This window comes from Asterias rubens, chromosome 21 (assembly GCF_902459465.1).
Source record: "Asterias rubens chromosome 21, eAstRub1.3, whole genome shotgun sequence".
In the NCBI taxonomy this organism is placed as follows: domain Eukaryota; kingdom Metazoa; phylum Echinodermata; class Asteroidea; order Forcipulatida; family Asteriidae; genus Asterias; species Asterias rubens.
This window is the reverse complement of record NC_047082.1, coordinates 6501998-6518370: the sequence shown is the minus strand read 5'-3', so window position 1 is coordinate 6518370 and position 16373 is coordinate 6501998. Positions and strand designations below refer to the sequence as shown.

Here is a 16373-nt window from a genome sequence, read left to right as displayed (position 1 = left end):
CCTGAGGCGTGGCCCACATGCTCCCACCTCTTAAAAAACATCAATACAAAATAAACAACAACAAAACTTCGACTTTACTCTTCCAAATCCGCGCCCGGGGCACGTGCAGCTCTTCTCGCCTTGTGAGAAAGCAAAGACTGAAATCTTTAATTATTCATGAAAGTGTTTACCAATCGGTTCTAAGTATGTCTTCTAAAGGAAGCCAAACACCTAATCAGGCAATCCGTTGATATTTGTACCCACTTTGAATCAATAATAATTTGCATTTTTTTCCTTTCTCGATATTGTTTGGCATGTTGGCTTGGTTCACGGGCAGCTGGTGCTTTCCCGGGAAGATTAGGTTGAGAACTTATGTTAGTTTCCAGTCTGGTTACCTTCCCACGTTATGTCATGTTTGCCGGGAGCAAAAATCAATCACCTCCACGGTCAAACCACGGTGCGTCTTCAGTAACCACGGTAACTGAATCAGTTTACATGGAGGCATGTCATTGTAGAAAACTTGGTTTAGAAGTGGCGTGTGCATTCTCCATCAACATGACATTTTCTGTGTGTCAGCTTATTTCTTTCTTTATCTGTCAACTCTGAGAATTCCAATTCGAATCAACTGGGTTTCCAGTACCCTATTTATTATTTTTGTTTGTTTAAAATCGCCGGACATCATTTTTTGTTAGCAGGGGCCGTCCAGAGTAAGGCAAAAGTTTTAAAAACTGTCATCAAAGCGATGTGCCCTCACATACCTTATTTAGAAGGGTTTCCTCCCAGATCTGAAAACTAAAGTTTTTTCATTTTCTGCTTCCAATATCACTATATCAAATAAAATAAGCAATGTGAAATTGCGCCTTCGTTATATTTCGATTTAACATATTAATTTCCTTAAACTTAATTGAAAACAATATTCGCCAGCTTGCAGGACCGATTGCCAAGGACAGTTAATCTTGATTTACTGTGATATTTTTTCTCGCGTAATTTAAAGAGTAAAATAAACATTAAGTGTTGTCAGACCTTCAGTTGTTCGTATCATATTTTTTTTTAAGAGTGGTATTCTATTCGTATAAATTGTTTGTAATTGCGTATTTACATGTGAAACCGCCAAACAAATAATAATAATATCGCTATTTTACATTTACTTGGATCACATGAGTATGTTTCAGATGAGTTAATTGACTTGAATATAATGCATCAACAATGTTTTTCTTATACATTGAGATTGAGTTGAGAATACACTTAGGAAATCCACATAAAAAACCTACTATGGTCTAAATTTATTTATTGCTAAAATTATGTTTTTGAGCAGCAATTAAAAACCTTTTAAGGTTTTTGTTTGCTGCTATACAAAGATGCCTAATGGTACACCATCTTCCGGTGCGCTGGAAACTTTAAGCGTAGATGAGACCCTTAAGAGTTAACTTTCAAGTGGAATACAAAATGTGTTTCAGATATACCGATAACAACCCATTAGCAATACATGCCGGATGCTTACGCTAAAAGCTAAGCTAATGCCGTCGACCAATTAAGAGCGAAAACGCAAAGTCATGTCACCACGCTGAGTAATGGAGAACCTCAACAGTATTTAAACAAGCAGTAGATCACCAGTAGAAGCATTCTACACGAGTCAGCAAAGTCAAAGATTAATTTGTCAGTAACAAAAAAACGGAGCGTGATTTGGAAGTTGCTGTGCGGTCGTTGCGCGATATCTGACGGCAGGGTGTACCGTGGACGCGCTAAAAATGAAAAGTACGAAGAAGAGATGGACGAAGGTCGCCAAGATCAGTGTTGATGAGAATATTTCTCTCGATAAACATAATACATCCATTAGTTCCATCGGATCTTCGAATGCTACGCTGAGGACGAATTTGAGTAAGGGAAGCGGCTGGCTTGATGGAAGTTTCCGCGGTACAAGGAGCCCATTGGGATTGAGCACCGACGGCACACCCCATCCTGCTGTAAGTACACAGTTAATTACTCTCTTAAACTTAAAACAATAACTATACAGTACTTTTAATATAATTATTTACTTTTAATATAATTATTTACTTTTAATAAAATTGTTTATCTATCATTACTGTACTGGGAGTGGCTGAATACTAAGTACCCACTTCATAGTTCAAACTGTGGTATGATTGTCTTTTTACAGTGACCAAAACCGTAGAAATTTACTAAAAAACCGGAATGGCTGTCAAGATACTATACGTAAAGAAACAGTCCCTGTTGAAAGAGATACATGATGGCAACGATAATAAAACTTACAAATACTTGATTGTTTGTTTATCGACAGATTCATAACAGGGATGAATCCTAAACTTGACACTCTAAAATTAACAATGCATTGTTCATGAAATGTAAAGCCAATAGTTTTAATTGTATTACAAATCGGTCAAATTATGTGATATTTTGTTTGAACGCATAACCTTTGACTATAGCGGGTTTGGAACCTGCAATCTCCGGATAACGTGTCGGCGCTACAACAACTGAGCCAACTATCCTTAATGCTGGCGGTCCCATTTGTTATGCCAGTACCTGTATTCGGTATAGTATTATTTAGAAACGTTTGACATGGCTCGATTGTTAGAGCGCCTGAACGTTTATCCGGAGGTCGTAGGTTAAAATCCTGCTGAAGTAAATAATTATATGTCTTTTTTTCAACCCAATTTCAGTTTCCATTGTTTAAAACAAAATTTTTTTACTTCAAGTGTTAATCAATGATTTTGCTACTTTTTGTATGTAAGCTTAAAGGAACACGTTGCCTTGGATCGGACGAGTTGGTCTATAAAAAGCGTTTGTAACCCTTTTGTTATAAAATGCATTTGGTTGGAAAGATATTTAAAAAGTAGAATACAATGATCCACACAAGTTTGCCTTGAAATTGTGTGGTTTTCTTTTACTGTGCGAACTAACACGGTCGGCCATTTATGTGAGTCAAAAATTTGGCTGCCATAAATGGCCGACCGTGTTAGTCGACGAGTTAAAAGGAAAACCGTGCAATTTCGTGGCATGTTTGTGTGGATCATAACAACATCTTTCTACCCATATGCATTTTATAAAAAACGGTTACAAATGCTTTCCAAAGACCAACTTGACCGATCCAAGGCAACGTGTTCCTTTAAATGAAGAGAAAAACATTAATGCAAAATGTGAATGGACGATTTATCTTGGTTCGTGAAAGAATATCATAATAAATTAAACAAATGAGTCACAGAGGGAATCCCACATGAGTTATTTTGTCATTTTGTAGGCCCGTCATGTTAATATCGGCCAAAGCAGTAATTAGCACTGGACACGTTTGGTAAACACTCACAATATAATTTGCATACAAAATTTGGTAACAAGCAATGGAGAACTGTTGATCGTATAAAACATTGTGAGAAACAGCTCCCTCTGAAGTAGCATAGATTTTTAGAAATAGATAATTCATTTTTCACTCGAATGATTAAATCCTATAAAAGACTTCAGGCCTGAAGCCTTTTTAAGGCATCTGAAAGCACACTTATTTTGTGCACCATGTTTTTGTCCCTTTTATTATTTGCAACTTCGATGACCAATGAGCCAAAATGTTCAAAGTAAATGTTAAAATACACCAAGTGAGAATACCGGTCGTTGACAACATCGCTAAACGTGACCAGCGCCTTAGTTAAAAACGATGTGTGCATAAAACTAATCAAGGTTCATAGATGAGGTCCATATAATACGACGGGACTTTTTAATCAACCAAAATGTAGACCATTGATCTGGAGTAAATCGCGCGATTTCTAAGGGCCTTGAAACCGGAGCTAAGATGATTGTTTTAATGACAATGATCTCTTTTACATCACGGCTATGGAACGCCAAAGAGACATTTAATCATCGGTGATGGTCGTTTGAACCGGTGATCAAATTTGTCATCGGTGGTGGTCCTATGCGATCGGTGATCAACTTTAGCAATCGGTGATAAAACACGATCGGTGGTCCATTTTAGCGATCGGTCATGCATATTCATGATCGGTGATGGTATTAGTGATCGGTCATGCATATTCATGACCGGTGATGGCTTTTTGCAATCGGTCAACTTTAGTGTGATGGCTTTTTGCAATCGGTCAACTTAAGGGATCGATGGTGGAATTTTGGGATATCCGAATTTTGCGTCCGGTCGGTGCAGGCCTACTTCAAAACCGATGATTGTGTAGATTGTGGATATTAATTGTTGTCAAATTAATTAGCTCTTTCTAAAAAAAAAATAATAATAACAAATCGGTAGGAGAGGGTGTGGGTTAGGGTATCTTTAGGCCTTTTCACACGAGGAAATTAAGGGGGAGGGGCTCTTTGATATGCTAGTATGCAGCTCATGAATATGTATATCTTTCGTCAGACATCAACACAGGATGTGAAGTAAATGAATTATTCATTTTGACGTCCAATCATGCACTTCTCTTATCACAACCTTTGGACCCTATCATGCTCACTGAGCGTCCGTGGTGGTGGTGTGATGTAAACATGTCTCGTCTTTCGCGGGCAATATGGTAATGAGTTGACCGTGGGAACTCATCGCATATTATAGTAATGAGGTCAGTGACACATTTTACGCCAAGTATCACCGATGATTATTTGCCTCTTTGGCGTTGGCGCCACGCCAAAGAGGCAAATAATAATCGGTGATGGTATTTTGCGTCCGGTGCAAGCCTATTTCAAAACCTTTGTTTGCAGATACGCCACTCACCAGTTTCTTTGACTGACTTGCCATACATTCATAGAAGAGTCCCATTGTATAACTATGTCAGGGGGACGCAACAAACATCCAACGAGCTAGCTCTTTCTAAAATGTAAAATAACAACGGGGTAGGAGAGGGTGCGGAAGGGGATCCATGTCCCAATTGGTTGTCGTCCTCCAGAAATGGTGTGGGAATACAAATATTTTAAAATGTTTTTTGAACAACTAATACGAGTCTGTACCGATAATTTTTCTGAATTTCATGATTGCTCTATGAAATTGTGACAAAATACTCTCATTTTGTTTGACAAGTGACCCTACTCGGATTTCTCACATATTCGCTTTTGTTTGGCCATGGTTGGTGTGTCTTTGTGTGCATATAGTTCAGGGAATTAAATTTTGCCCCTTTGTTCAAAGGAGAAGTTAGCTTTGTTCAGAGGAGAAGTTTAAACTTTAGATACGGTAGATTTACAGATTGAGTTTGGAAAAGGAAATCACTAGTTTTTGTATAAGTATTTGAACTGGAGATTTCCAAATTCTAGAAGATATAGACATACAGATGATCAATGAAGTGAGACCAGTCACTCAAGTTGTCCCCACGCCTTTGGGTATTGTGAATTTATTGTTTCCCATAGCCACTGCACTAAAGCTTGGTTCTTTTTAAAACGTGGTACGGTTTAACAATTTTATAATGATATGCAGCCAGGTGGTTAAAGATACCTATACTACAGTACAGTACATGGACACAGGAAGACTCCTGCTGGGGACGTCCAGAGATGGGTGTTGATCGGGACATTCCTCCATGATTGGGAGATAAACTATGAGATAAACTGGTCAAGTGAATGTTTTTTTTTATTATTACGTCATCAATGACTCCAACAGTGAGAGACCACACCAACAACATGTTTTCCTTTTCCAAACACCTCCACCCTCCCTGACACTGGATTTGGTTGAGAATTTCTCGCTCCTGTATTATTTCCGCTTTAGTACTTTATAACACCTGTTTCGCCTTGCGCCCCCCCTAAGAACTTTATACAGTACGTTTTTCGCTTTGGATTCAATTAATACATGCCTCTCCGTTTAAAAGGAAATATTTGAATAATACTTTACCTAGCCTTTTATAAAACGTGTTGAGTGCGTCCCGGTTTTACTATATCTGTGCTTGTCCTAAAAAAAACCATTCATATGATGCACATAAAAATTATGTTTTTCCGATCAAAAACGGTTTTTGTGTGGTCATAATGTTCTCACCTCCGGCTCTGTTTACACGGGGCTACTTGTATGATTTCAGATTTCACCTAACACACAAAACTATCGGTTAAAAGACTCTTGTTCAAAAACATTTCCCTTCACTGAATATAACTATTTGTATTTCCCCGGCATACACCATTTCCGGAAGACGACAACCAATTGTGGGACATATATCCGGTTGCACACCCTCTCATACCCCTTTGTTATTATTATTATTATTATTTTTTAGAAAGAGCTGATTAATTTGATGTTTGTTGCGTTCCCCCTTACATAGTTAGAAAATGGTACTCTTCTAAAAATGTTTGGCAAGTCAGTCAACCCGCTGGTGAGTGTAATTTATTCCTCCACGGTGGTGTGAACTAGAAAATAACAACAATTAAAATCCACAATCTACACAATCATAGTTTTTGAAGTAGGCCTGCACCGACCGGGCGCAAAATTCGGATCTCCCAAAATCCCATCACCGGTTGCAAAAGTTGACCGATTGCAAAAAGCCACCACCGATCCCTAAAGTTGACTGATTGCAAAAAGCCACCTCCGATCACTAAAGTTGACCGATTGCAAAAAGCCATCACCGATCACTAAAGTTGACTAATTGCAAAAAGCCATCACCGATCCCTAAAGTTGACCGATTGCAAAAAGCCATCACCGATCACTAAAGTTGACCACCGATTGCAAAAAGCCATCACCGGTCATGAATATGCATGACCGATCGCTTATACCATCACCGATCATGAATATGCATGACCGATCGCTAAAATGGACCACCGATCGTGTTTTATCCCCGATTGCTAAAGTTGATCACCGATCGCATAGGACCACCACCGATGACAAATTTGATCACCGGTTGCAAACGACCATCACCGATGATTAAATGCCTCTTTGGCGTTCCATACACGGCTGTATGATTTATCTGTGTTGAGCAAAATCTTTTTGAGCGATTTGTAGTTTTCTCATGTTTTGTTTTCGTGATAAGGAAAACGTCATTCATCAACAATAACCAGAACGTAAACAAGTGGGCATCGCGAAGCTCTAGCAGAGGCTCGGGCCGCTTACACGACATGTTGATATATCAAGATGCTCTCGTAGTGCATTCTGTGCATTTTTGTATGGGTAATCTTCTGAGAAGGAGTTGGTTAAATTGTGCACAGCAACAACCATGGGGATATAAAGACACCAAATGAAAAACAGATAAATATTGAGTAACTATTTGCAGGTCTTGTATTCGACAAACTCAATCACTTTTTATTTGTCACAGACACAGCGTTTGTTAATTAACAAATCAACATCATTAAGGTAACTGCTACATAAATGGTTTCCAAACTGTTTTTTTTTCTTTCTTAAATTATACTGCTGTGCACATTTTCTATCTTTATTTAACGAACAAAAAGTTAAGTGTGCGAACAAGCTCGGTTAAACATTTTGAGGATTAAGATAATTCGACTTCTTAGCCTCCCGACTTTGTCTGAAAAGACAAATGGAAAAGCCAAATTCAAGGCTTTCTTGATCGGATGCTTCTCGCTCATTGCAAAAAAACTTCGACGAAAGCAACGTCAAATAGCAACAGCAACATCGATTTGTTCCACCGACGCCATTATAAACAAACAACCTTTATCCAATGGTGTGATGCGGGACGGGTTTTGCATAATAGTTTGTGAATTCGTGATCGTTGTGCGATCGCTTGCGACCTTGGTACTCATGCCCTGCGTCGCTTTCTCTCGCCGATTCTAAATAGGGATGGTGGAGGTCTCGATCCCAGTTGTAAGTTGTCCGTGGCGACTTCATCATACAGATTCATTTCATTCGACGCAAATTTGAGAGTTCGTTGCACGACCATCGTATTAACTTTTCACAAACAATTTTGAATATGAGAAGCCTTTTTCAGCGACTGAAAGCCCCCAATTCTAAACAACTAGGGTGTTTAAAAAAATATATATATATTCCTTAATTTGTTAATAACATAAATACGTTTGGATACTCCCAAGTGAGGATTCACCACTTTAAAGGGATATTTCACCCTATAGTTCCTTTCGGCTAAATCCTTTCCATTTAATGACATTTTGGGAACCTTTAAAAAGACCATTAATCATAAACTAATAATTACAAGATTCTTTTAAATATTATTTTTCGTTTATGCATCAGGTAATCACAATTTCTCGATCAAAGCCTTTCGAGAAATCAGTGTAAACAAACACCCGATGATTTATCTTTCTGTATTACCAATGGCATTACAGCCATCTGTAATTTTAAGGCTTTGTGGAATACTCCCTATAACGTGCTGTCTGTTGCTCAGAAAGTGCAGGTCGTACGTGAAACAAAATCTGATCAGAAAGAACACTTTCAAAAACCTTTTATGTCTGAGAAAAAGAGAAATTGGTATAAGTTTTTACCAGATTTATTTATGGGAACAATATTTGCTGATTTTCAGCAAGTGAAGCCCCCCCCCCCCACCATTATAGGCTTTGCTGAAACAACTTACTGGATCACAGAGAGATTAGCACATGACTTAAAATAGAACCTGAAATAATGTCTGATTCATTTGATATTATGAAGAAGACTTAATATCATACTTCAAACCTCAGAATCCGAAATTTAAATATCAGGCATGGCGTCTAGGTCTAACGTATAAAGCGGTATTTGTTTTGAGATAATCATTTATTGGCATTGAAAATAGTAGCTTTTTCCAGTTGAGTCTACAGCTTCGAGTTCAGAGTTTTCACGGCAGAGAACTGAAGGCAATGGGTGTTGACTTTATTCAACCCTAATAGAACTCAGTACTAACTTTAGGTAGTTTGAGTAACGATCCTCACTGGGTTCTTGACTTGCTTGCTTAAAATCCCTCCTATTTTTCTTGTGATTGACGGTATTTTCACTGTTCTTGCCTTTTGCCATTGAACCATTGAGTTTTGTAATTTTTCATTCCATAATTGCTCTAATGTAGTTTTGTATGTAATGTTTTTAAATTGTGTACATTTTACACGTTAATGCCTTTTAAACATGATTGTTGCTTGTTTAAGTGTACTTTGACCCGTCAGCTTATGCTGCTGGTCATTTGATTGTATCACCAATATAAAAATAAAAAAAAACACAATCATGCTGGTCTCTTGAGTAGAATTGGTCTTCTTGTGGCAAAATGCTCGCTTCTTGGATTTTAGTGAAACATGAACCTGTTAATCAAACCAATGAAGGAGATGGACGACGTGGACGAACAATTATAGAACAAAGTCAATAAATTCAACAATCTTATAAAAGAGACTTATGTTCCTTCATCACAATTAGCGATGTTTTTTTTAGCATATTCCATAAAATACACTCAAACCCTTCTGTCTTTTAGTTCAGCTTTGCGAAAAATGAAGACAAGACAGCCCATGGCTGTGACATGAGGCTTTGATGAATCGCTGAGAGAAATGTTTAGACTTGTTCTGGTCACCTTCAATATCAAGTATGTCAAACTTTTACATGGGGGGAGGGGGCAACCGGACACGGGCAGTAAGGAGGTGCACGCGCCCCCGTATCCCCCCCCATTAGCTACGTCATTGATTTTATGGATTGTGATTTATCGAAATCAATTTCTTTTGAACTGTGTTCGGGATAAGTTCTGTATCGACCATTGTGACAACCAACCCGTCGAATATAAAATACCCAGAAAACCAAATTACACAAATGATTTCAATACATTGAAACACAGTAGTTTAATATTTCAATAAGTTTGTATAATTTGTTTTTAATTTTCCATTGTGTATAGGAACTGGCGGGCTACTCGTTGGATGACTTTATAGATACAGTACGTGCCGTCTCAGATAGTGTCCATGAAACTGATAAGAAGGGGGCTAGTGTGGCTCATTATCTTGCAATGAAAGGGAGAAAAGATCTTCTTGAGCACGCCTTAATTTGTGGTGCAGGTAAGCAGACCCCATTTATATATTTTAAATGTGTAGAAACTTCAATCAGTACAATTTTGTGATTCTTAAGAAGATTAGGTTTAAGGGATTTTAAGGGAGTCATGGGCGAGTGGGTCAGGGAATCGAATTCAAGTTCTTGTGGTTAAGTCATCAGAGTGTGGGTACGAACCCCGGTCATGATAGTTTGTGCCCTTGAGCAAGATACTTTACTAATATTATTTGTCCTGACCCAGGCGTATCAATGGGCACCTGCGAGGGTAGAGGATGATATTGTGTTTCAAAAAGCCTTTCACTCGGCTTTCATTAACGACTCTATCTATATTGGAAAATAAGTGCGTCACAAAAATGAATTTGACCTTGGAGCACTTCATAAGAATCAATCTGTGAAACAACATCAGGACATAAACAGCTGAGTTTGAACACTTTGCATCGTTTATGATACCTTTGCCAAATTAACCAGACAAAATTCCAAACCGAAATGTACATAGGTCAAATAGAGACGGGAGTCATGCCCGGAACTCTTGAAGATCAGACGAGAATTCCTTCGTCTAAACACCATTGCTGTGGAAACCAGTTTCATCGCAAGTTATTTTAGAGTAAACATTAAATAAACGATAATAATAAAGAATGCCATTGTGTTAATATCATCCGTAATTACTTCCGTGTTTCATTACTGAATTCCTCAAGGTATTGTACATAGTCAAGTGGATCGAACTTTAGTTTATAAAATAAAACCGAAACATCCGTTGAGATTGTCTCCGAATGTGCTATCATGTTGCGTTTTCCCGTCCATTTGATACATTGATACGACTGCATAAACAACTCCAAATTCAGTTTGTAAGGGCAATCCCTTCTTCATAACACCGTTTTGTCAAATTTACGTGCTAAACTTTGTTTAAAAAACATACCCATAAAACGTGTGAAACATGGTCTCCGCAAGCAGTATTTAAAAAGTTACTTAACAGTCAGTTGCAACATTCTTTAAAATAAGTTAATAATGTTAATTGAAAGTTTACTAAGCACAAAAAGTGATACTTGCATTTATAGTGTCTTTAGTCACCTTGGACTTGGTATGAACGTCACGCCTTTTATTTATACAAGTCGGACAAAAGTAATTTATAGTATGATTAATTTTTGTCTTCATAATATTCTGCCAGACTTTAAGGCTCAAGATAGTAGCGGGGACACCCCACTTCACTGGGCAGTGAGAGGTAACTCGTCTGATGCCCTTCATTGCCTCGTCTATGCCGGTGCAGACCTCAGTGAACTCAACAACCATAAGATGACACCATTACACTTGGCTTGCCAGTTGAATCTACCAGATATGGTTGAGGTAGGTCGGGGTGGCCACTAGATCTTTGTCATGGTGCAGCCATCTTGATTTTCTTCCATTGATATCAATGTTACCAAACCGAGGCTGGAATAACAAAATAGCCTGGTTCCAATTTGCAAAATGGTTATTAGCATTCATTATTGTAATCCAATACGATGAGGAACATGACCAAGATGGAGGCAGCATAATAAAGGTCTGTAATAAACCCTGGTTCATACTTCCCGTGAGTGCGAAGCAAATTATGACGTCACATGGCTGTTTTCGCAGCGTGTGTTTTGCAGGAGTTGAGCACAGTTGCACATTTGCGACGTCAAAATTCTTCTCGCATTTGCATTCGCATGGAAGGGGTAAACCGGGCTTAATAAGGGGACATTGCGGAAGAGACCTTGGGTATTGGGCAAGACTGACGCACACTCTGAGGATTCGTAGCGAACGGAGTACAAAATACATAACGGACTCAAACCCGCCTCTTCTCCAATGCTGTAGGAGTGGTCGTACCACCTGCGCTAACCAGTTATGTATATGGTCCACTTTTATGTCAGTCATCTCTGCTTGTTTGGGACCATGTCTGAATTCATTCGAGGTGTTCCGATTGGCACGGGCTCGAACCCACAATCTCTCTACAACACTTTACTATTTTGTGACATGCCACTTTCTGATGTTAATTCATAAAGCAATACTTACACAAATCTTTATGTTTTAATTTTTGAAGGCCATTTGCAGCCATGACAAAATCGACGTTAATTTACCAGGTGAATATGGTCAGACACCACTCCACTATTGCGCTCTCTCTGATTCATTAGAGGCAGCTCAAATTCTGGTAAGTTTATTTATCGGTTATCTAAGCCAACTTCAGCAAATATTCATTCAATTTAGTTAACACGCTTTCAAATTCAAGCATTTCCCTAAATCCATTCAAATTTTCAGCTATCAATGCATTCAACTTCGTTTTCGTTTAAACATTAATTTCGTTTTTCTCGATTCATTAATACAGGGAAATGTTGGCTATCATGTTATTTACCCTCTATATTTTCTTTACATTTTGTTGTAGAATTATGTGGCATCCATCTCTTCATACTCATTGTTATTTGTTTCAACTGTATGTTTGAAACATCAACATGAAAAATAAATTTGCATTGAATACATTACAGAATTTCTATTTTATTTATAGGCATTCAATACTACACTTTGACAATTTGTTGAAGATTAACCTTCTATTCTTTTGATTTCGTGAATACTATAGTTGAAATTCAAAGCGCGTCTTTGCATCAGAGACAACAATGGCGTCTACGTCATTCACTGTGCAGCCACACACGCATCCAGGAAAGTTCTGCAGCTACTCTTAGACCAAGGTAAGAAAGATACACGTCACTATGACGTATACACAGATAGTTTGGATTGAGTTTGTTCTGGTTCTAACCATAGCTAGAGACACCGCAATTACCAATGCAACGGGAACCAGGGATACATTGCAAGCATGCTAAATAAGTCCTCCAAGCACTCTTTACCAGCACACCAGATAATACAAAGGAAGAAAAAAAACCCACCCCAACAAACAAACTTTTTAGCTTGACAAATGTCACTTCAATAGAGATTTTCCATTTTAATGACACACATGTTCAACGCGACGAACTTACCAAATTAATGATGCCAGAAAAGAACAATCTGTGAGATATATTTACGTTGGGTGTTGTCGACATGTCGACCACTATAATACATAGCAATGAGTGAACCACAAGTCAAAATGGCTATGGGCAAAATTTAATTCAATTTTTGTTGTGCTATCTTACAATTTTGTTCAATTGTAACTATGATGCCACTATCCCATGAGTTTTAGTGAGTTGATTGGTTCTTAAGAAGAAGAGCCATTAATGGTATTGATTCTTACATGAACCACGCTACAGGTTTCCCCCCGTCAACTAAATTACGCTAATAATATACAATAGAAAGCATTGCAGTTACTGCACTCTCTATAATGCACTCTTGGTGGTTTTCTGATGGCCGGTTGGCCATTAAGCCGAAGGTAGATTTTTGTTCAATTAATAAGCCTTACATTTACGATAATGAGTTCTTTGTGATGCGTGGGGTATGGGTCGATGGTGATGCTTGCTTGAGTTTATTGTTAATAGTGATCCCTCGTACACATTTCTCGAGTGTTAGACCATAAAAGCACATGTCGAAAACTTTAAACAAATTAATTAAACTGTTATTGTTTTGTTTTTGAGAAAGCATTTGATACTGCGTCATCATGCCGTGCTTATTATATTCATAAACATATTACAATTCTGTTGCTTTTCTCTCAATAGTAAGTACAACGCAAAGACTGATATATTGCCCAGACATCTGCCGAATGGCTGGTAAATGCTGTGTACTTTGCAAACTAAAGACTGTTTGGAAATACTTGACCCCCCCTCCCCACAACAAAATAGTGTATTTAACCCTAATGTAAGGTTTTAATTTAATTGTAAACGCAAGCCTTTTGTTTCATCCGCCCTGCGAGCAATAGTAATTGCATTCATATGCGCTCGAAAATCTTTCGGATCCTATCGTGCCTGGCTGATTTATGGGTCAAACCGGAAGCTGGGTCAGTATGACCCGGAAGCTGGGTCAGTATGACCCGGAAGCTGGGTCAGTATGACCCGGAAGCTGGGTCAAAACCCACAATTGGGTCAAACTGACGCATAATCCGGATCAAACTGACGCAGAATCCGGATCAAACTGACGCAGAATCCGGATCAAACTGACGCAGAATCCGGATCAAACTGATGCAGAATCCGGATCAAACTGACGCAGAATCCGGATCAAACTGACGCAGAATCCGGATCAAACTGACGCAGAATCCGGATCAAACTGACGCAGAATCCGGATCAAACTGACGTCAAATATTTAACCGCGTTCCGGGTCAAGCTTACCCAGTAATGGGTAAGGCCCACTTGAACCCATAATCTGTCTCAGTTCTGACCAGAGAATTTTTATAACACTGATTTACACTAAACAAACACCCCGTAAACTTGACGGTGCTTTACCCGGCACCCTACCCTAGCTGTCAGGGTAAAGCACCGTAAATTTTACTGTGGAAGTTTTGCAAACTACCTCTTCAAGGCAAAATTTACAAAACTTGAACAGAAAAACTTACGGTGCTTCACCAGGCAGCTAGGGTGCCAGGTATAGGACCGTAAATTTTACGATTTTGGTTTAAATACAGTGACCTCAACTTGTTGTCTATTTCTTCACCATCAATCACCAGTATCCGACATTGTCAAGAAGTGGGGAACTTTTAATCAGCTTTGAAGTATGGCGCGAGTATATCCCATATTATGAATAACCAATTTAGAAAGAACTGAGAATAGGTCGTCCGAGCTAACTGATTGAGTTCTGCTTTTCACTGTCACTCATCTATAAATCAATGTATAAATTTGATTGCTTAGCAGCGATTTGGTTTCCAGGCTGCCAAACAATGTAAACACTCCGAACACTCCATCAAAAAATGCTTAATGCGTTGAAATTAAACTAAAACAATCAATGTCAAGGCAATGCGTTATTGGGTCCAATGATTGTACAGTGTCTGTTACTTAAAAGGTATGGGTACTTTTTGTAATTTTCTTTAAACTTACACAGTTTGAACATTATGATTGCAGAAAGAATATTACTTGTTGAGGTGCTGCAGTTTTTGAGAAATCCGTAAAACAAAGTCATGAAAATTATTTTCGTCTCAAATTATTTTAGCATGTAAAAACGTATTTCGATGACATTGTTTTACTCATCTCTCTCTCTCAAAAAACTACAGCACCTCAGCAACTAATATTTTTAGGTATGCTTTCTACTATCATTATCTTCAAACGATGTAAGTTTAATGTAAATCTGTGGACATTGTATTTTTGCGTTACAAAAAGTACCCACCTCCAATGGTGTTAAATCTACAATTAAATGTGAAATATTTAGGTTTCATAACAAAATGGTACTAATATTGTTCAACAAAACTAATACTTTTATCCCGGATTGAAAATTAAAGGCAGTGGACACTATTGGTAATTACTCAAAATAATTATTAGCATAACATATTTCTTGGTAACGAGTAATGGGGAGAGGTTGATGGTGTAAAACAATGTGAGAAACGGCTCCCTCTGAAGTGCCATAGTTTTCGAGAAAGAAGTAATTTTCCACGAATTTGATTTCGAGACCTCTAGAACTTGAGGTCTCGAAATCAACCATCTAAACGCACACAACTTCGTGTGACAAGGGTGTTTTTTTCTTTCATTATTATCTCGCAACTTCGATGACCGATTGAGCTTCAATTTTCACAGGTTAGTTATTTTATGCATATGTTGAGATACACCAACTGTGAAGACTTGTCTTTGACAATTACCAATAGTGCCCACTGCCTTTAAGCTGCATTTTTAAAAACATGTTATTGCCAAGGCAGTACAGTGTGACCATCTTCGGATTTCAGTTACCAATTTTTAGGCAATAAAAAAACAATGTACTCAATGGCACTTTCCTTCCAACTCTCTGGTTTCATGCATTGGATGTAGACGAGTCGTGTTTTGACAGCCATTACCAGAAACTTAACTGAAAAATATTACGAAATGCCATGCAAAACATAAATTGTTAACGCCAAGCTGAAAATGCGCAGCCTAAACCAAAATGTGAAAAGAATTAAAGAGAAAGAGAGAGTGTGAGAGAGAAAGAGTAAACAAGAAGAATGCAGAACTGTTTTTGAAACCAACCTTAAAAAACACTGCATGACTTCACCTAGCCCCCTCCTACAAACCCCGCCCCCATCTTCCTGAATTTAGCGCCTTCCTACAATGATGAAACAGAGGGACCCCTTTAAATACTAAACCTTTTAGGCATTGGTGAGATTTTCTATTTATCACAAAATATCGTCCCAATTTAATAAAACATATCCTAAAAGGCGCTGGACACTATTTGGTACTTTCTTAAAATAATTGTCAGCATAAAAAACTTACTCGGTACAACGAGCATTGCGAGCTGTGTTTAAACATTGTGATAAACAACTCCCTCTGAAGTAACGTTTTTTTGAGAAACAGGTAATTTCTTACTAAAATATTAAAATATTTCAGGTCTGGAACCTCATTTATGCATCTGAAAGCACACAAACTTGTGCAACAAGGGAGTTTTTTCTGCCAGCATTTTCTCGCAGCTTCGATGACCAACCGAGTCCAATTTCCAAGGGATACACCAA

The 16373-nt window shown here is 38.2% G+C and overlaps 1 protein-coding gene across 1 annotated transcript in view; it reads left to right on the top strand.

Moving 5' to 3' along the window:
• Positions 1-1727: 1727 nt before the first annotated feature.
• The window catches only part of LOC117304788 (transient receptor potential cation channel subfamily A member 1-like), a 45457-nt gene continuing 30811 nt past the window's right edge, over positions 1728-16373 (top strand). Inside the window, exons 1-5 of the mRNA XM_033789397.1 lie at positions 1728-1943; positions 9678-9834; positions 10992-11167; positions 11880-11987; positions 12411-12519. Coding sequence (XP_033645288.1) covers positions 1728-1943; positions 9678-9834; positions 10992-11167; positions 11880-11987; positions 12411-12519 — 766 coding nt within the window. The remainder of the gene's footprint in view (positions 1944-9677; positions 9835-10991; positions 11168-11879; positions 11988-12410; positions 12520-16373) is intronic.